Below are 20,907 nucleotides of genomic sequence, written 5' to 3'. Positions count from 1 at the left end.
AAGAAACTTTATAAGGGGAATAAAATTCAGATAGAAGAACTAAATGCCCTACACATTTAGATTCATCAATTTTATATTTTTAGAGATACAGCTATAAAGCATATAGAGATAGATTCTTTATAGGCTTATGAGTTTGGATATGGTAATTAAAATCATTTTACCCTATTCATTAAAGCAGAGCTTTCAAACACTAAGCATAGAGTTCCCACAGTACTTGACAATAATAAAATTGACTTTCTTTTAATTCACTTTTTAATTTTTATTCTTTTACCCAACTGAAGGGCTTTTCCTTAAGTGGGCTGAATTCTTGAAGATTTTTATTGTGCTGCCTTTTCCTCTGAATCTACTTTTGACAGAGGCAAAAGAAATGCACCTCAAGAGATGCGGTTGGGATATGGTCCAGACATCTACCAGAGCCAAGATTTTTTTTTTTAATGCACAGTTTTTCATGTAGAAAAGATCCCTTAAAAGCATAATTTTACCTTTCAACTCCATAAAATATTTTCAAAAAGGACTTCAGGGAAATTACTGTGAGTTCTTAATTATACTTAGAAGTAGATTACATAAGATAAAGTTGTGCCTCATCTCTGCTTAAACTGTTTTTTTTTTTTTTCCATTTAGATTACTCACTCTTTCCTTTCTACAATGGGGAGAGCACAGACTAAAAATTAAAACGCCAACTCAGCCATCAGACTGAGTTGGAATCATGGTTCTTCCAAACTCTTACCAGTTATTTAGCTCTCTAAACCTCAGTTTTTTCATCTGTAAAATCAGTAATAATTACCTCATAGGATTTCTGTAAGGATTAAGAGAAATACTTCATTATAATATTCACACAATGGCAGCATTTATGAAGAGTGTACAGTGAGGTGGCTGACCATGGGCTTCGGAGCCAGGCAGACAGACTTTGGAATCCCAGCCTGATCCCCAACTATGCATGAGGCATTTGGCAACTTGCTTGGTCATTGTGTGATGCACTTGCTGTGCCTTTGGGGTACAGAAATCCCACCCTTAAAAAAGAAAGTTCTGTATTTAGTGATTGTAATTTTATGGGTATCCAGAAGCATATTGTGCTCCAAAAAGGGCATCTGAAACTCATAAAAGTGGGTTAAAATAATTTATTTTATTTTATTTTATTTTTAAATATTTTTTTTTATTTTATTGAGCAAATGCACAAACCCGTGAATTTTAACCTGGCCTAATAGTCTTGCCCTGGTTTTAGCTGTCTCTGAAAAGGGTATTTATGACAAGGAATGGAGAAAATCATCAAACAGGATAGAAGAGACCTGCTTATCAGAGAACTCTTCCTATCTTTCCCTCAATACTAATAATAGTTCACCAATTGAACATGTGCTGTGTGGCAGACACTGTGGTCAACACATACATACGATAACTCATTTTCTCCTTTCAGTTGCCTCGTGAATGTGGCACTGTGAGCTATCACCATTTTATAGAGAAGAGAACTGAGATATGGGGAGGATAACTGCAAAAAAAATCTCATACTTTTTATAATTCCCTGTCTGAAAGGCTGTTGCTGTATGGTGGAGTCATGGTTACCCAGTCCCCTGCAGACATCAACTTCTCAATAGTTTTCCCTTCTTGAATGTTGGGCATCTTGAGTTGACTAAACCATCTGGCATTGTTAGACATGTTAGAATTTTTCTTTATGTCTAGCCTCAAGAAGCAAAGATCCCCAAAGCTTTTTAAATATTTATTTACCCTATGAAAGCAGAAACATTCTAAAATAAAGGGTGTTCCTTTATGTAATTTAGAAGACATGATAATACACATTACAGAGCAATAATGGACTGTATATCTTATGACCTCAGATGTTACTATATGAAAATAATTTTTACAATGGAGAAAATGATTGGGTGGTAGTAGGGACCATAGAATATTGTGTTTTCAAATTAACTCATTATTCTACAGTGGAAATGCCAGACCCTTGGCCTGGAAGGAAAGAGCTCAGCTCTCTTGTACAAAGACTTTGGAATTTATGCTAATTTATTTGAAGCACAGTGGTAGTGACAGCAGAGGTAAAGGCTACCTGGAGATTGCGAGGGAGGTTTTGTGACCTATATGCACCAACCTGATCCAAACAGAGGGAAATCTGGCAGCTGTAAATGCTGTCACAGAATATAGTTAGAGAAATGACAGGAAATGACTAAAGGGTTAACTCAACCAGATATCTAAGATACCTCAGTGTGGGAGAGATAGTAAGTTACAGAATTTATGATCTTGTTCTTAGAAATAATTTAACTTATGAAATACAGATAAACCCAATTTTTTACTTAACTAACTTTAGTAAGACATTTAATAATATTTTAGCTCAATATATCTATCTCTAAAATTGTTATTCTATGCACCAAACTTAATGAGGATTTCATGTATCTTTCAAGGGTTTTCATTTGGTTATCTTTTCTCCCCCAAAACCTGTACTTTAACCAATGTGCATAGGTTTTAAAATAGTTTAGATAAAGCTCCTGAACTATATTATTAACTTAGTTTGAAATAACTAGTACATTTTGAACACCTAGTACATAACTGGAGTTTTGTATACATTATCTGTATTTCTCATTGTAACCCAACAAAGTAAAGATTATTACTCTAATTTTTTAGATGATAGAAAAGAAACCTGAAGTAATTTGCCTGCGGTCATCTAGTAAAAGTACCCAATCTATGGTTAAAATATGAACTGATATATAAATAAATTGTGGTATATTCATAGACTGAAATAATACGGAACAATAAAAATGAACCTATGAATTAAAGCAACAGCATAAATAAATCTCAAAAAAGTATTTTCAGGGAAAGAAGATAAGAAAAAGGAATAGGATACATATTGTATGATTCTATTTCTATGAATTTAATAAGCAGGCAAAACTAATGTGTTGTAGTAGAAGTCAGCATAGTGGATGACTTTCTATGCTGACTTCTATGCATTGTTGACTGGAATGAAGCAGGGAAACTTTTCTGGAGTGATAGAGATAGGTTGTGTCTTTATCTGGGTGGCAGCTACTTGATACAGATGTACAAATACTGTATACATGTGTATGTAAAACATAGAGCTTAAAATTTGTCCATTTTACTGTAGTTAATGTATACTAATTTGAAAGTATATACAAAGCAATCTAAAAAGCCATTTCCCTTTCTATTTTGCCATAGTACTTGATATTTCATATTTTGACAACCAGTGCTGTATAAAATGATGATTGCTATTATTCAGTTATTCCTTCCTGATTTTCTCCAGACTAAAACTTCATTTTAAAAGAAAATTAATTTGGGCCTTCGTGTTGTGGCTTTTAAAATAATCTTCCAGTGTGGCTTGTTTGCAATCTTATTTTATGACTCCTTCTTTAATTTCTTATCTTGTAAAGTGTTGTCTTTATGTGTTATTTTTAAAATTAACATTCTAGGCATTTTAGCTGAGACTTCTAGCCCCCAAATCACATATTTATATTTTTAATATTCTCAAATATAGACTTTTAAAAATCTTGACATCTTTGAAAATCATATAATCATTTTACAAGATTAAATCATTATTCTTTCTCTTGCTTTATCTTTTATATGCAAGTCTTTACATGCCAGCAACAAACATACATAACAATATTATTTATTATTACTGTCATCAAGAAAAATCATACTTTTTGAAGTCTTCTAAAAAAGAAATAGTGCAGAAATCACACATTGTGAGAAGAGTTATTAAAACTATACAAACTAATATAGTAGGTGAGATATTTGAAAGTGACCTTGCAGTATATCCCAGGCTTATTGTATTAAATCCTGTAAATAAAAGGGACAGATCATTTCTGAGTACTAATATGACTGTCCCCCTTATTGGTAATGAGAACATTGAACTCTACTGATTTGTTCTACTGAAGCAATTACATTTTCTGGAAACTTGGAACAGTTATTTAAGAGGATTGTTGTCTGTAATGAGGGCTTTCTGGTGGATAGAGGAATAAAAATAAGTGAGCTTTATGTAAAGGAGTGTTCTATTTTAATAACAAGAAGACATCAAATTTTTCATTCTTTCTTTGTACACCTTTGGTTGTGTTTGTCTGTTATCAGAGAGATAATCACCTACTGTGAATTTTCCCATCCATCTTCCAGAAGTCATATTTTACTATTTATAATTATTAATGTAGTTTTAATATTTTTCTAAGACATTTTAAAGTGTTATTTTCAAAACATTGAGCCAGATCTCTTAACAATAATAACAGAAATAAGTTTTGAGGGTTACATTTGATAAATTATTTTACTCAGTTGTTTGCCAATAACTTAAAGATCAGATTTTTAACAGTGTTTTGTAAATGTTTTACACATAGTAAGACCTTTCTTGAAGTATACAGAAATAAATCTCCTGCCTTTAAAAATTACTCTTCAAAGATAGTATTTAAGAGGATCAACTTCATTAGTCACTAGGGAAGTGTAAATTAAAATGATACCACTATAAACCAATAAGAATGACTACAATGAGATACAACAAACAAATAATGAAGGCTTGACAAGGTCAAGAATCAACTAGATTTCTCATATACTGCTAATGGGCATATAAATGAGTTAAATTGGTTAAATAAAAAGTGATTATCACTATGGCCCAGCAATACTACTTCTAGGTATACACGCAACATAAATGTGTACATACAATCACCAAAAGGCATTTTCTAGGAAGTGCATAGCAACAGTTATTTATAATAGCTCAAATGTGGAAAGTATCCAAATGTCCATCAACGTAGAATTGACAAGCATTGAATACCATACAGCAATGAAAATAAACAATATAGATGAATTTCACAAACGTAATGTTGAGCCAAAAGGAGCCAGATGCAAAAGAATACATATGGTATGATTCTATATATGTAAAAGACAAAAATAAGCACGCATTATCTTGTTCAAAGTCAGGATAAGGGTTCTGATAGAGTGATATAAGGTGGAAAGTACGAGGAAGGCTGCTGTGGTGTTTGTAGGCTCAAGCTCTTGATCTGAGTGCTGTTACATAAGTGTGTTCAGTCTGTAAAAGTTAATTGAATATGATATATGCACATCTATGTGTGTATATTATAATTCAATTAAAAAGTTTCTTAAAAAGCTTTACATTTGTTTGAGTCACAAGGTTTATGTTATATACATATCCAGAAGATACAAAGTTTCTTTTGAGTCACTATAACGGAGACTGCTAGTTGTCACCAATATCTATGACCACTTTCTAAATTTTAAATGGTATGTAAAATTTAGCTACTCATATGATCACCCAGAACCAATACTTTGATTCCCTACCTTCCATACACATAGCTGTGTTTCATTGACTTTATTCTGACCGATGAGATATAAGTGTAATTGTGCTGTGGCAATTTGCAGGAATTTTTATCAAAATACATGTACTCTTGCTCTGTTCTTTTGTCCTTCATGATTTTCTCCATCTTTTGCATGGTTCTTGCCAGTTAGAAACTCCCCTTGTATTGAAGATGGTAGAGAAACAAGAAAAAAATAGAATCAGGCTCCCTGATGATTGTGGATTTTTATATAATAGCCTTGAATAACATAGCCAGATTTTTATATAAAAGAAAAATAAAGTCTATACTCTTTAAGCGACAAGCTAATCTAATACTGATTAATGCATTGTTAGTATGAATACCCAAAATAAGCATATTCCTTGCTCGTACCAATAAGTAACCACTATTTAAATAATTAGGAATTTAAAATTATAATAGAAACAACTATGTGATAAATACTGGGAGTACAATACCCCCATTACAGAATTGAGCAAACTGAGCTTCATAAATGTCGACAAGGCCCACCTTTGCTTTGTTGAAACAAAACTGTATTATGAGCTTTATTTTATCCAGTTAACTAGATTCAGTATTATTGCCTTTACACTTCAAAGCCATAATAGAGCAGGATTTCTTTCCCCTACCACCTCTCTCCACCTACCTAGAGTATATTATCTATCTATTTATAATACAGCATATATTATGATTTTAATATGCAAGATGGATTTGTGGGGAGAATAGATTACAGGCAAGAAGTTAAATCTGGTATGAGATGATAGAACCTTAATTAAGTAGTAGTTGTGGATATAAAAAGAGACGCTATGAGAAATTTTCTTTAGAGCTCCATGGATGATTAAATATAGAAACAAAGGAAATAGTAATAAATTTCAAATTTTGAGTCTAGGTGACTTTGGCAGCATTTATGTTGATTTTAACAGAAATAAGAAAATACAGGGAGAATACAAATCTGGGAAAAACTATTAGAAAAAAGTTAGACATGTTGACACACATATGGGATTATATAATAAGACAATTTCAGAAGGAAATCCTATATTCATAATTTGAATACTGTTACAAGATAATATATATTTTTAATTTTTTCCAGGGAATATCAATGAGTTTAAGTGGATGACTATTTTCTTAATATTAGGACAGAAAAAATATATTAAGATCAACATAAACGTATTCAATATTTTATGGGATTTATAATGTAAACATCTAGTGCATGTCACTAACATGCTATCACTAAGCAAGTAATATTTTTTTACCAAAATTGGTCACATTCTATGGATGTTATTATCATGATCATCAAAAACATTTGAATTTCTACTATGTGCTTGACACTTTCTTTGGCACTAGGGACACAGAGAGATGTACATCATAGTTCTAATCCTTTAGGGACCTCCAATAAGATAATAGAGACAAGGCGAGTACACAAAAGAATAAATAAGAAGGTAAGGTAGCATTTGCTCTATGTCAGATAAGTGGCTCGGGTAATCAGTGTTACAGGAGTTAGAGGAAGGGGGAACTCTAAGAATTAGGTGGTCATAACAGACATCTCAGAGGAGCTAGAACTCAAAACTGAAACATAATGAAAGCTAAGAATTGTAGTGGACCCTGAAGTATGTATTAGTAAGTTAGAACATTGCAACAAGCATTACTGAGCTTCATTCAGTTGAAATCAAGATATTATTTTCTATCTCAAGCGGATTTTCAGCCAGTGGATCTAATAATTTCTTCTTGAAATTGCTATACTCTGATGGAAAAACATTTAGTATCTGCATCCATGAGCTTTTGACTCTGATCATCGAGCTGAAGTATAGAAGGTTACATCACTCATTTACATTATCACCCTCTACCCCCTCCCAATACAAATGTGACATTTCAATTTTGCACACTTCAACTCTCCTTAAATCATCTGTATAAAAACTTCAAAGCTTGATTGATGATGAATGAGCCATTGTCTCCTCAAGCACCCGGTTCTCATTAGCCTTTAGAGTCTCAGCTTATTAATAATGAACCTTGAGGGCTAACCCAGTGGGGTAGCAGCAATTCATTGTGCTCCCAGCTGAAAGGTCTGGGTTTGGGAAAGATACAGGAATCTCTGGACCAAGTCCATTCCAGAGGTGATGTATTAAATATCACAGGTGGATGATGTGAGCTATATTACTTTTGTATCATTATCTGCCAACAGACTTGTGTGGCTTAAGGTGATGACAGTGAGAAAGATACATTGCTTTATGTCTGAGAAAGTCCTGTAACAGCTTTCTGTAGCTTCATCTTGAAAATGGGCTTTGCTGCCTTGGATTTTGATTCTTGATTCTGCCCTTTGACTTAGATAGACAGTATAAGTCTGATATATGCATCATTTAAATGCCCCTATTGTGATTAGATGAGTGTAATATTTCCAATCTTTATTATTTTAATTATCATTTTATTTCTAAGGTTGACCTGTAGATGCACCCCTGCAAAACACGATACTTAGATATACAATCAGGAATATTTCATCCCTGTTTATTAGATCTTTCTTATATCACACAGTTGGTAGGTTTTCAGTAGAATTAAAATGTTCACTGATAATATCGATCATATAGACTAAAGTGAAATACAGTATAACTGCATTTAAAATTATAATCTTGGCCGGGCGCGGTGGCTCACGCCTGTAATCCCAGCACTTTGGGAGGCCGAGGCGGGCGGATCACAAGGTCAGGAGATCGAGACCACGGTGAAACCCCGTCTCTACAAAAATACAAAAAAAAAAATGAGCCGGGCGCAGTGGCGGGCGCCTGTAGTCCCAGCTACTCGGGAGGCTGGGGCAGGAGAATGGCGTGAACCCAGGAGGCGGAGCTTGCAGTGAGCCAGGATCGCACCACTGCACTCCAGCTTGGGCGACAGAGCAAGACTCCGTCTCAAAAAAAAAATAAAATAAAATAAAATAAAATAAAATTATAATCTTTATTTTGGAAAAAGAGAAAGATATTCAATCTTATTTACAAAATGGTTACAAATTGTGCATGGAGTCGATGCAATTTTGTAAATTTCTTAAACCAAGTATAGATGTCATATTAATCTGTATTTTCAGCAGGGATGTTACACCACAATTAGGCCATTTCATACAGGGCACAGAAAAAAAATGCTATTATTCAGTATTTTACCATAGTTTTGGAGAGAACATATTTGCAAAATGTCAGTGATTCTGTTAATGGGCACTCATCCCCAAATTCACAGCAGTGACTAGCATTTGACAAGAAATGAAGAATACAAAGAAGTAATTTAAATAACGCAAACATCTCCTTCTTTATTAGACTCATGAAAATGGAAATCAAGGAAAGACATGGTCCAATGGCTAACTTTTGTGGAGTGAATGACTAAGATACAAATACTTTCTGTCCTCTTTCAAATGTTATATTGGCACTTTATACCTTTCTGAAAAATGTAAGGACAATGTGAGGTAGACTTACAATTCAATATAAGGAAATTTAGGCTTCTCTGTAGCATATGCAAGGTGATTTGCACAGGCTTAGAGAAATTTGGTCTGTGTAGGATAGCTGAAGATCATCATTATTCACCTGGTAACTAATAATTGAGTTTGGTGTACCAAATAGGTTTGGGAATAAAAATGCCTTATAAATATCAAATGTATTGTCTATAGTAATATTGTATATTATCAGTTATATGCCTTTTATAAAATAAATGCTGTTTTTCGTTCAGTTTATAAAATCTCTAACCACAGAATTATACATATGTATTTTTTCTTAAATTCAAGATATTCTGTATAGATATTTCAATTAATCAAATATTTATTGTATATCTCCTTGAGCCTTGCATAATACTAGAAACTGGAGATATGGCTTTGAACAAAACAGAAACAGCTTCATACTTTCTGAAACACAGGACCAGTCAAGATAACCTAGAAAGTGTTTATGGGAAAAGATAACTTTCATTCTTACTTTGATTTGGTCAGAATGTAATTTAAAATTAGGAACTACAATAGAAGTTACCTTATAAATGTTGGTTGCAAATTCCATAGTACTTTTTTTCCCAATTAAATCTAAGAATTATTCATTGAGTAACTATTGCTCTAGGTTTGATGCTATAGATACAGCACTGAAAAATATGTCTTACCTTCATGGGGCTTAGTCTAATTATATTTCAGTTACAAATGCTATGCTATATATAAGTTAAATTCAAGATATTAGAAAATAGTGTAGATTACAATTTACTCTGTATATAAAAAGATTCATGACATCTTTTACTTGACTTGCATGCATTAATCTAGTCAGAAACGTTTGAGACACAAACATATTTAAGTGTTTACTGGAAATTTTCAGCAATGAAATGATACTTTTTTCATCGGTCATGTCTAATATATCTTACTATATTTAACCATGACTTTTATTAAAAAGAAACAGTTCTGTTTTGTGAACTTGCCAGAAATGTTTGTATATAATATGATAAGAAAACTCATAGTAGCTTTTTACTATCAATTGATTAAATGACCAAGAATCCATCTGTGTCTCTCTCAATTTACTCTGATACATTTTCTGCAGTGGAAGTAAAATACAATGAAATGAGATACTTTGAGCTCATTCACGCATTCAACATTTTTCTTTCTTAGTTTCTGCACTCGTCCAGACATTTTGCATCTTTGTTTGGGTATCAATTAAATGTGTTCCTCCTTTGCCTATCTTTCTTAATGTTTATTTGTTACTTTATTTCATGTTAGTGAGAGGGAAACTGTTGGTTGGTGCAACACAGGTGATTCCTTGGTAAAGTCTTTGATAAAACTTGTGGAAAACTTTGTTATTTTTGTGTGTAACCACACGATCTAAATATAGCCATACATTTTTGTACTCTTACTAGATCAACATCTAAACAAGCTTTTCTCTTTTCCCAGTCCTTGTCCCTCTTTCTTATCTTAAAAATGCAGTCAAGCCTCCGCAGTCAACCAAGACAGAAACATTAGGTATTCCTTCTAACAAGTAAATAATTTGTATTTCTAAGAACTTTCTTACAGGTTAGTATCTATTCTCTAGAATTTTTTTTAATCCAGAAAGAAACCTACCTGAATATATTTTCTCACAAAAATAAGTCAAATTCATATTTTAAAATTGTAAAATTACAAAACCAATGAAAACTTTAAGAATATATGTAAATGCTATTATAACATTACTTTCTGACACATATTTAGGTAATCAAATTAATCAAAAGAAAAGTGTAAGATTGTACATTAAAACTGTCCTATAAGTGTCAGTGAAATTCTACATTCTCTGATTGTGAGGTTTTGATATTCAACAGCAGAATAGGGTTTATACCAAGCATAAAGGAAAAAGGAATATTTTCAAGGAAAACAAACAATACACAAATAAACTACCCATCATTAATTGCTAAACGTTTATAAATCCTCCTGACCAGAATTGCTAGCAGATGCTGAGTTTTGAATTCGGGATGATAAAAGTATCATCTGGATTGACCATGTGTATTAATTCAAAATTTTAACGTGTAAGATTATGCTGGATTTTTTATTGTCTCCTTTCTAAATCCCTTTTCTAAGTAAAAGCCAAGCTCTCGAACTGACTATTTCTAAGAAACAAATGTCAACATTCATAGCAGATTAATATTGTTGAAGAAAGGGATTTGATAAGACTATTATTCAGTATAATATAATCTGATTCTATTTGAAAAATTTTAGATAGGAAGTTGGAGATGGATACTGTGTTCCTTTGCACGAACTATTTGAAATACAATGTGACTCCTGAAAAATACACACTCTTTCAGCAATGTTTGAGCTATTACCTTTCCACTTTTTTTTTTTTTTTTTTGAAGTAGGACTTTTCTAAATGTAGACTGAAAAATAACCTTTATTTCCTGGATAGCAGTCAAAACCTTCTTTCTTTGTCATCTAATGGAAAATTATTCCTAGAGCAGAAGAGCATCACCTAATGTCTCATGAGAAAGCTATTAGTATGAGATCGTCACATTTCTTAGATAAAAACTTAATGCCAAACATTAATGTAGAAATTCATTTCACAATCTTTCTTACGTCTTACATCTCCCTTCTGCTTTGATGAAGGTTGTATGGTTAGGTCATAAAAAATAATGAACTGGGTTTTAGAAGTAGAAAGATGATCTAATTTCTTTTCTTTTTTTTCCCCTCACCGAGAAAATGGAACCAATAGTCACGGAAATGACTGATGATGAAAATGGGAGTGATTTAAAATGTAGAAAGAACTGCAATATCAAAATTAATCTGGAGGGTTTCGTACATGCAATGCAGTAAGGCACTTGGGATGTGACCACCAATCCACAAATAACCCTCTTGTGGTGCCACACATTCCTTTCATTTATCCCTTTTCAGTTTAAGATGACTCCTACAAATTTAGCTTGGGGTTCTACACAAGAGAGATGAGTTTCTCAAGGCTACCGTGGGAGATGGTGTCGGTTGCCTTCCCAATATCCATGTCCCTCTTCTTCCTCACTAACACTCCTACTGGTTTGGGTTTTGTCCCAGTAGCAATATTTCCACCTCAATAGTTACTTATTTAATCCCTCTTGTGGTAGGGAGAGCCGTGGGATATTGTTCTGGCCAATGAAATGCAGACATGATCCTAGAGGAGAGCATTTCTTCCCAAATAAAAAGTCACAGGTTCACTACAAGGAAGTCTCTTGCTTGCTGGTCTGACTTCATCCTGCCTGCAATTCAGAAAGACTGCAGTTCAGTCTTTAGAAGTAGCCGCCATCTTGTGCCTGAAATGAATAAAACTGACACACTGAGGATGGCAGAACAGATAGTGGGCACTGTGGAACACTGAACTAATATCTGCAACTGCCTCCTACAGGCTTCTTATGTGAAAAAAAAAAAAAATCTCCATTTCTATAAACTGTTAATTGGGTTTTGATTACTTGTAGTTGAACACTTTATGGACTGATGCATGATTTCTCTTAAATTGCTTTTGTATTGAACAGTAGGGGAAAATGCAGTACATATTGGGCAGGAAGGTGCTATGTGTAGTTCTAGCTAATTTCTTCAAATAATAAGAATAACATTTTCAGAGGATATATCTCAGTTTTTATTTTCCTGGATAACTTAAAGCTATCCAAAAGAGAATTCATTTCTGTGGTCAGTCATTGTTTGTGGAGGACAAATTAGCTAATCAAGCCAGTGTTATGAAATAAAGAATCAAGTACAAATTGGCTTTAGTGCATGTTATCCCACAGCCATATCCTTATTTCAATCAACCACAGGATTTGTTATTCATTATTTTGTGTTGCTAAGAATAATTGGCAATCCTATCGATTTCATTTGAGATGGCAACATTTTTGTGATTGAGGCATTAATTTTAGTTTCCACTTTGTGCTAATTACTTACCTACTGACTGCAGTCAATGTCACCTTGGCTGAAACAATCTCTCTAAGGATAATTTGACAATTGATACCAAAAATCTTAAAAATATCCACACTCTATGACCTTGGAATGTCATGTGTGGAAATTTGTTTTAAAGACCAATTAGAAATAAATAAGTTAAATTACCAACAAGAGGGGTTGGTTAAATAATTACTATTTAATGTATACTATGATATATCCTATTCTCATTAAAATACAGAGTAGTACTTACTATTAAATACTCATTATATAATATTAAACAAAACAAGATTATAAAATATTATTTCAATTCTAGGGAAGAAAACAGACAAAAGACTGTAACATTTATACCAAAATTTTAGGAGTGTTACTCTCAGAGTGCACAAATATGAGTGGTTGTTTTTCACTTTTGTAATTTTCAATCCTTTCAAATTCCTGCAATCAATGTATATGATTCAGTGAAAGATATTTTAAAAGGTTTCTTGGCTATTAGCAGCATGACTCTAATTTAACATTGAAAATAGTTAAGAGCAAATCGTTTTTGTTGATTATCATTTCATCAACAAGCAGTTTGACAAAAGATTTCTTTCTTTGTTTTTTAATACAGAAATCCTAAATGGTGGAGTCTATGTAGACCAGAACAAATTCCTTTGTTATGCGGACACCATTCATTGGCAAGATATTGTTCGGAACCCATGGCCTTCCAACTTGACTCTTGTGTCAACAAATGGTAGTTCAGGATGTAAGTAGAATTATTATTTTTAATGTCTCAAAATGTTCTACTTTATTTGGAGATGAATGAGTTAGGCTTATCATGCCATTACTAATATTTTGAACTTTGATTGCACTCATTGAAATGTTCAGTTGTATGTGATAGAACAAATGGCTGACCAACCTTTTACTTCTAGTTAATTCTCTTTTGGGAATCATGCTTCCTCTTCACAAATTCTCATTGTGTTAACATGTTCCTCTTTGCTTAATTTAAATTACTTAATCATACTTCCAATGTACAAACCTGTGTCCCACTATCCACAAACTTAAGGCTGGTATCCAACCATTGCTTCAAGTCTCTGTGACCCGTATACCATTGAGACAAAGGTAGTAGAACAAAAATGTACCTTCCTATTCACTGTAATTTTTTAAATAAAAAAGTAAAAACTAGTGAATGTTGCAGAATTCTTAAGCCTTCATTTGCCCCTGAAGACTTCATGGTCATACTTAATGATTTCAAACACTTATGGAATGGAGAAATATAGATTTCATATAAAAGAAACATGTTACAGTCTGATTTTAGTCATTAGTCTAATAAACTACTGAATTTCTCATTCTTAAATCGTGTATTCTTTTTACCACAAAGAATTTATCAGATTTAAAGTGTTTAATATGATTAAATAATAAGCAAATAATATTTGAACCATGATTTAAATCTTTGAAAATTATTCTGTCTGGTATCTCTTTCATTTTCATAAAGCAGGCTATGTTGTCCCCACATTTATTACTACTGACATTTGTATGAGAACAGAATATCAAGTGTTAACCTGGGTTTTATATTTCTCATCTATTATATATTTCCCAGCTGAAATCATAACTGTCTCAACGTAGTTCAATAATTATTTGCTATATTACTGATTGTGTTATGACATTTTTGTGAAAAATCAAACTCCAAGGGACAATTATTAAATTTCATCGTGGCCCTAATAATATAATGGGGAAATATGAATATATTTGATCAAAACTGACAGCTGTGTTTTTAATAAATGGCTAAAACTTTATGTAAAAAGTAGAGTAACATAATTTTCTTGTCACCTTTGAGCAGAAATTTGTATGGGATTTTGTGTTTGTGGTATTCACGTTGCCTACTTTGTAAAATTACCTGTGAAAAAAATGGAATCTTTTCACATTAAGGAGACAAATGATGTGTTTCAGAAATGGCTTCTGTTTTCAGTCTGCCCATACTATTGCACATATTATATTGGCGGGGTAGTGGTGGTGGGGCATGGATATTGGTTGGGTAAAAGGAAAGGCCTGCTGACTATCAGCTTATCAGACTGACTAGTCTGTAATGCATGAATAAGATCAGGCAAGAATAAAGCCTGAGACAGAAGCCAAAAGGGAAGTGTGCCCACCAGCCTTACAGAATTTGGAGCAGGAAAGGTCTGAGGGGTTTGCTGCACTTTCACAGATGGTGTCTCTTTGTGCTATTCTTTTTGAAGATAAATTTGGATGGTTGTGCCTATAATTAGGCAACTGTGGCTGTATTGTTTTTTGCATGTAAATAATTGCAGGTGCAAAAATTATAAATGCAGAGTAGAGTCATAACCAACGGTCTTTTACAAATTACGAATTGATTGCCAAAGTTTTATTATTTACATAGTAGTTTTATTTGCTGACACATTATATGTATCACATGACACCATAGCTGTTAATAATGAATTGACTATTCTTTGACTATTAGTTTCCTATGATTTTATCTTTAGTCAATTTATTTCTCTGTCCTCTCCCCAGGGGTGATCTCAGACACTCTCAGGGCTTTAAATGCAACCTCTAGGTTGATGACTCCCTAGAACTACATACCACCAACCAATCTCTCAACCAGGTTAAAAATTTGGTGGGTCATTATTGTCTTTACTTTCACTTGGCTCTTGGCAGTTAATCACTGAGTCATCCTGATTTTTGCCCATTTCTTGATTTTACATATTTATTATTATGGTTGCCCTAGTTCAAGACTTCATCTGTGTCTAAATTACAAAAACAAGCTCTGAATTTTTAATATTTTCTGAGGCAATGGACACTGCAGCAGCTTGGTGAAGCCCGTTGACCTCTTCTCGTAATATTTTTAGAAGAATAAATGAGCACAAAACAAATACTTTAATTCATGAATGCATAGCAATCAATAAATACATAAAATAAATTACAATGGATTATAAGGAAAACAAGTTAGGTTGAGATACAGTTATCAAAATGCTTAAGAAACAGATACCTAATATGGTAATATGCTTATTAGTACATTAAATTATAAATATTAGCAGTAGGATTAATATCTAATATAATTTTCAATCAGTGATAGGCATAAATAATATATTTTAAAGGGAAGTCTCTTCAACAAATGATGCTGGGAAAAATAGATATTCATGTGCAAAAGATTGATCTTGGGCCTTTGTCATATGCCATGTTCAAAAATTAACTCTAAAGCAAATTACAGACCTAAGCATAAGACTTAAAACTATAAAAGTCTTGGCAGAAACTATGATGACAAAGCTTTATGATTCTAGGTTTAGCAATACATTCATGGATATAATGCCAAAAATACCAAGAGCAAAAGCTAAAATAGACCAATGGGATGATATTAAGGAGATCTAGTCACATGCTACAACAATAAATCTTGAGGACACTATGCTAAAGGAAATAAGCCAGTCACAAAAACATAAATACTGTATGATTTCACTTACATGAAGTAACTAAACTGTCAAACTCACAGAAAACAGAATGTAGAATGGTGGTATCCTGGGGTTGGAAGGAAGGCTAAATGTTCAATTGCTCTTTAACGAGTCAAGTTGTAATTGTGCAAGGTTGAAAAAGTTCTAGAGATCTGTTGGAAAACAATGTGATATACTTAACATTACTAAACATACACTTAAAAGTGGTTAAGACTGTGAAGAAAAGGTCTGAAGTATCTATAAAAGCAATTAAAAATGATACTCCTTAAAAATATGTTATTTAGGAATAATTATAACCAAGTTATATTTTCTAAAATTTACTTGAAGTATTTAAATTCAAACTTCAGGAGGGTTATGGAGAAGTTCTCAGCCTTTTGAAGAAATCCTTTTTTCCCTCATACATCCCTAGTAGAAATTATTACCTATCAACTGGGCTTATTCAATAAACTAATCCTTCGAAGTGAAAAAATCATGTAGTGAATGATGTTTCATTTACTTGGAGCACTATAGTAATGATCCTCAGCACCACAAGAATATCAAAATGATGTAAATAAGTTGCCCTCTAAAATTTAAGCAAACAGGAATATACAAGAATATTAATATGGAAAAATAGAGAAACAATGATTTCTCATCAGAGAAGATGGTATAGTTCAGAGAATGAATTTGGGAGCCAAATTGGTTTTTTTGAAACCTGGCACTGCTGCTTACCAGCACTTTGACCTTAAAAAAGTCATTTATGCCCTCAGCCCCTCCATTTCCTCACCTATAAAAGACAGAGTGTCAAGAGCTGAGCTGAGTGGAGAGCTAAGCTACTAGGTGACAGTGGTCAATTCAGACAAGCAAAAATGTGGTAACAGTCAAGCTTTTAATCACTTACTGCAATGGTTTATTCAAGAGACTAAACCAGCGAAAGCACCAACTTCACTGTCTCATGTTTCCCCCATAAAACAGTGCCAGGTGAGGGTCAGATGGATCAGTGCAGACATGGGGAATTGTTTCACTGAGGAGGGAGTGGGAAAAAACTGTTCTGAAAGTTTTATGAACCTGGAAGCTTGAAGGAGAAAGGGGTGGGAAGGCCTGAGTGAAAAGTACTGAGGATGGAGTCAGAGTGGAGAAAAGGTGTCTTCCAGACCCCCTTACTTCCTCCTTATAAGGAGATCTTAGTGAAAGCATCTAAGGAAAGCTGCTATCAAAGGACCTTAATAAAGAGGTCTCTGAATAGCGTGCCTGGGCCAGGATGGGAGACATACATGAGACATGACTGGTCAGCAAACCCTGAGTCTCACTGCAACTCCCTTAGAGACTGCATTGCATTGACTGGGCACCAAGTCTGGTGTGGGAGGACAACTTTCCCCCCAGGAACCCTGCCAGGTAAAGTAATTGCCTGTGCTCCTGCATGAAAGATCACACATAGGTTGTTTTTTTTTTTTTTTTTTTTTTTTTTTTTCCCCAGGAGCTGTTATTATCATCAACTTCATAGGCCTATTATGAGCAATAAATGAGTTAATGTGTCAATCCAAGGGTGATTTCTTATGACAAAAGAATAAGGGACTTTCCAATTATAATTTTTATATGAATTGACCATATGAGGACAGAAATATTTTTAAAATATGTGACAGTCATATTTTCATTATATATTCATTCACATTTAACTATGTTTCTACATTTTAAGTGTGTTTTAGTAACTAGAAGGTAGTCTCTCATATGTGTAGCTCATCAAGACATTGAGAAGAACAAACCTCAGTGGCTCCAGACCCTGCAACCTTTATCTTTGATTACACTAGGTACATCACTTATTCTAAGTTGCTTTCTAGAAACGAATACCAACTAACAACTGAAGTGGGAGAGGGGGAGTTGACAAATTCATCAATACCACTGTATTCATGAACATAATTCCAGGACTAATTACTTGTTTAAACCAGATGTTCTGCCTGCATTCAAACTATCCATGTTTTAAACTTTTTTTCAATGACTTTTACATATCACAGTAATGACCCACTCCTAATTAATGTTGCACTTTGTATTATATATATCTAGCTTTCTTGAAATAGAATTCTCAAGATAGAGTACAGTTAAACCTGATTTGTTACATTACCAACTTGTGTTACTCCTTCCATATGAAAATATTTAGGTAAAATAGATGTGCCTTTCTAAGGTACTTTGTAGTAAAGCAAAACAAAATTAAAAAGCAGCAAGAAAATTTACCCTCGATGTAGTGTAGTACAGCTTCAGTTGGTGTGCATTAGACATACAACACATCTAACTTTGCATAGACGTATACATGGAATGAAATCACACGGACTGTTTTCAAAAGATATTTTAAAATAACACCCTAAATTAGGGAAATAGGAATATATGAAAAAACATTAGACATGGAAAGGATACATTGAATTTGTGTGAATCCAAAAGATCATTTTTCTAAAATACCTGTAAAATAGATTTTTATGGACCTGATTTAATAAAACAAAAAACAAAATAACTTAAGATCACTTATGAATTCAGATGCAACTTTTCTGAATAAAATATTAGCAGTGAGAACTAACAGAATCTAAAATGTGTTTTAAAAAAGAATGCACTAAGATCAAGTGGCAGCTCAGCTGCCTTTTTAATGCTATTTTGAGAAAGTAAGGACTCGCACCTGACCCACACCGTAGATGGCCTTTGTCACTACATTTATAAGAAGAGGCTTTCCAGGTCAACTGAAACTCACTCTAGGAATTAACTTTTACTAAAGAACATTACCAGAAGCAAGCACAGTACACCTGCTAGCCTGGTTTTCTTGTCTCTTAGTTCCTTGAGATGAAAATGCATTGTTTCACTTTTTGAGTACGGCTTTTCAATATGCATCTTTATTTTATTTTCCTTTCTTTTTTAAGACTGGGTCTTGCTCTGTCACCCAGCTGGAGTGCAGTGGTGTCACAGCTCACTGCAGCCTCGACCTCTTGGGTTCAGGCATTCCTCCTGTTTCATCCTCCTGAGTAGCTGAGACCACAGATGCATGTCACTACACCCAGATAATTGTTTCTTACTGTTTGTAGAGAGAGGATCTCCCTATGTTGGCCAGGCTAGACTCAAACTCCTGGACACAAGTTATCCTCCTGCCACAGCCTCACAAAGTGCTAAGATTACAGGCATAAGCCGCTGCACCCAGCCTTCATTTTTATTATATATGATAAGTTCCTCTCAATCAACCTTTTACCAAATTGTGTGTGTGTGTACATATATATATAATTATAAAAAAAATTATAAGAGCATGGTCATGGAAAGTGAGTACTTCTTCTTTAATAGGGGATGTGACATCTTGAAGGCCTAATTGAACTGGATAAGCCATTGAGACATATAGGGTTTAACCTATAAATTAACTTTGACAAAGTTATGTAACAATTTTACTAATATCTTATCAAGAGAGTCATAGAGGTTATGGGATGGGCTTGAAACCAGTTTCTGGGAGTTCGATTCCTTCCTTTCTCATTTAGGTTTTCCCGAGGCTGGCTCTTCGAATGTGTGGTAAGATGGTGGACAGCCATAAAGCCACTCTAAATTAGTAGATGGTTGTTCAATTGTTAGTACTTTTCGTTTTGAAGCAAAGGCTTCTCAGATCATAAAGATTATTAGTATAACTGCTATTAGAGAGATAAATGACCCTGTGAATGAGATGATATTTCACGTGGTGTATACATCAGGATAATCAGAGTAACATCGAGGCATACCGGATAGGTTGAGGCAGTGCTGTGGAGAAAAGGTTAAATTAACACCTATGAATATAATGGTGAAATGGATTTTAGCATAGATCTGCCTAAGTGTATAGCCTGAAAACAAGGAGAATCAGTGGACAAAGCCTCCTATAATGGTGAATACTGTTCCTATTGATAGGACATAGTGGAAATGTGCTACAACATAATATGTGTCGTGTAAGATAATATCTAGTGACAAATTAGCTAATAAGATGCTGGTTAAGCCTCCTACTGTGAAAAGGAAAATTAATCATAGGGCACAGAATATTGTGGGAGATCATTTGATGTTACCGCCATGCAGGGTGACTAATCAGCTAAAGACCTTGATGCCAGTAAGGATAGCAATACTTTTGGTAGCGGAGATGATGTATGCTCATGTGTCTGCATCTATCCCTACTGTAAATATTTGGTGAGCCCATATGATAAATCCTAAGAAGTCAATTGATATCACAGCTCTGTGCCCATGTATCCAAATGGTTCCTTTTTACCAGAATAATATGTTACCATGTGGGAGATTATCCCGAAGCCTGGTAGGATAAGGACATAGACTTCAGGGTGACCAAAAAATCAGAGTAAATGTTGGTACAAGATAGGGTCACCCCCACCAGCAGGGTCAAACAAAGTGGTGTTGAGGCTATGGTCAGTTAATGGTATAGTAATGCCAGAGGCTAGGACTAGAAGGGAAAGGACTGCGGTAATGAGGACTGATCAAACAAAAAGAGGTGTTTGATATTGGGATATACCTAGGGGGTTTATGTTAATAATAGTGGTAATGAAGTTAATGGCCCCAAAATAGAAGAGACACCTGCCAAGTGGAGTGAGAAGATGGTCAAGTCCTCAGAGCCTCCTGCATGTGCTAGGTTTCCTGCTAAAGGGGAATAAACTGTCCAGCCGGTTCCAGCGCCGGCTTCCACTATTGAAGATGCAAGTGAGAGCAGAAAAGATGGGGGGAGAAGTCAGACGCTCATATTACGTATCCAGGGAAATGCTGTATTGGGTGCACCAATTATTAGAAGAACTAGCCAGTTGCTGAAACCCCCAATTAGGATTGGTATCACTATAAGAAAGATTATAACGAATGCGTGGGCGGTAACTGTAAC

The 20,907-nt window shown here is 34.0% G+C and overlaps 1 protein-coding gene across 6 annotated transcripts in view; it reads left to right on the top strand.

The window, feature by feature from the left end:
* Positions 1 to 20,907, top strand: part of LOC105481143 (erb-b2 receptor tyrosine kinase 4) — a 1,180,372-nt gene that overhangs the window by 756,675 nt on the left and 402,790 nt on the right. For all 6 annotated transcript variants that reach the window (XM_071073321.1, XM_011740477.3, XM_011740479.3 and 3 more), the window contains one exon: positions 13,244 to 13,378. In XM_071073321.1, coding sequence (XP_070929422.1) covers positions 13,244 to 13,378 — 135 coding nt within the window. The remainder of the gene's footprint in view (positions 1 to 13,243; positions 13,379 to 20,907) is intronic.

This window comes from Macaca nemestrina, chromosome 11 (genome assembly GCF_043159975.1).
Source record: "Macaca nemestrina isolate mMacNem1 chromosome 11, mMacNem.hap1, whole genome shotgun sequence".
Lineage (NCBI taxonomy): Eukaryota > Metazoa > Chordata > Mammalia > Primates > Cercopithecidae > Macaca > Macaca nemestrina.
The sequence above is the reverse complement of the archived record's forward strand: the minus strand, read 5'-3'. Positions and strand labels throughout refer to the sequence as shown.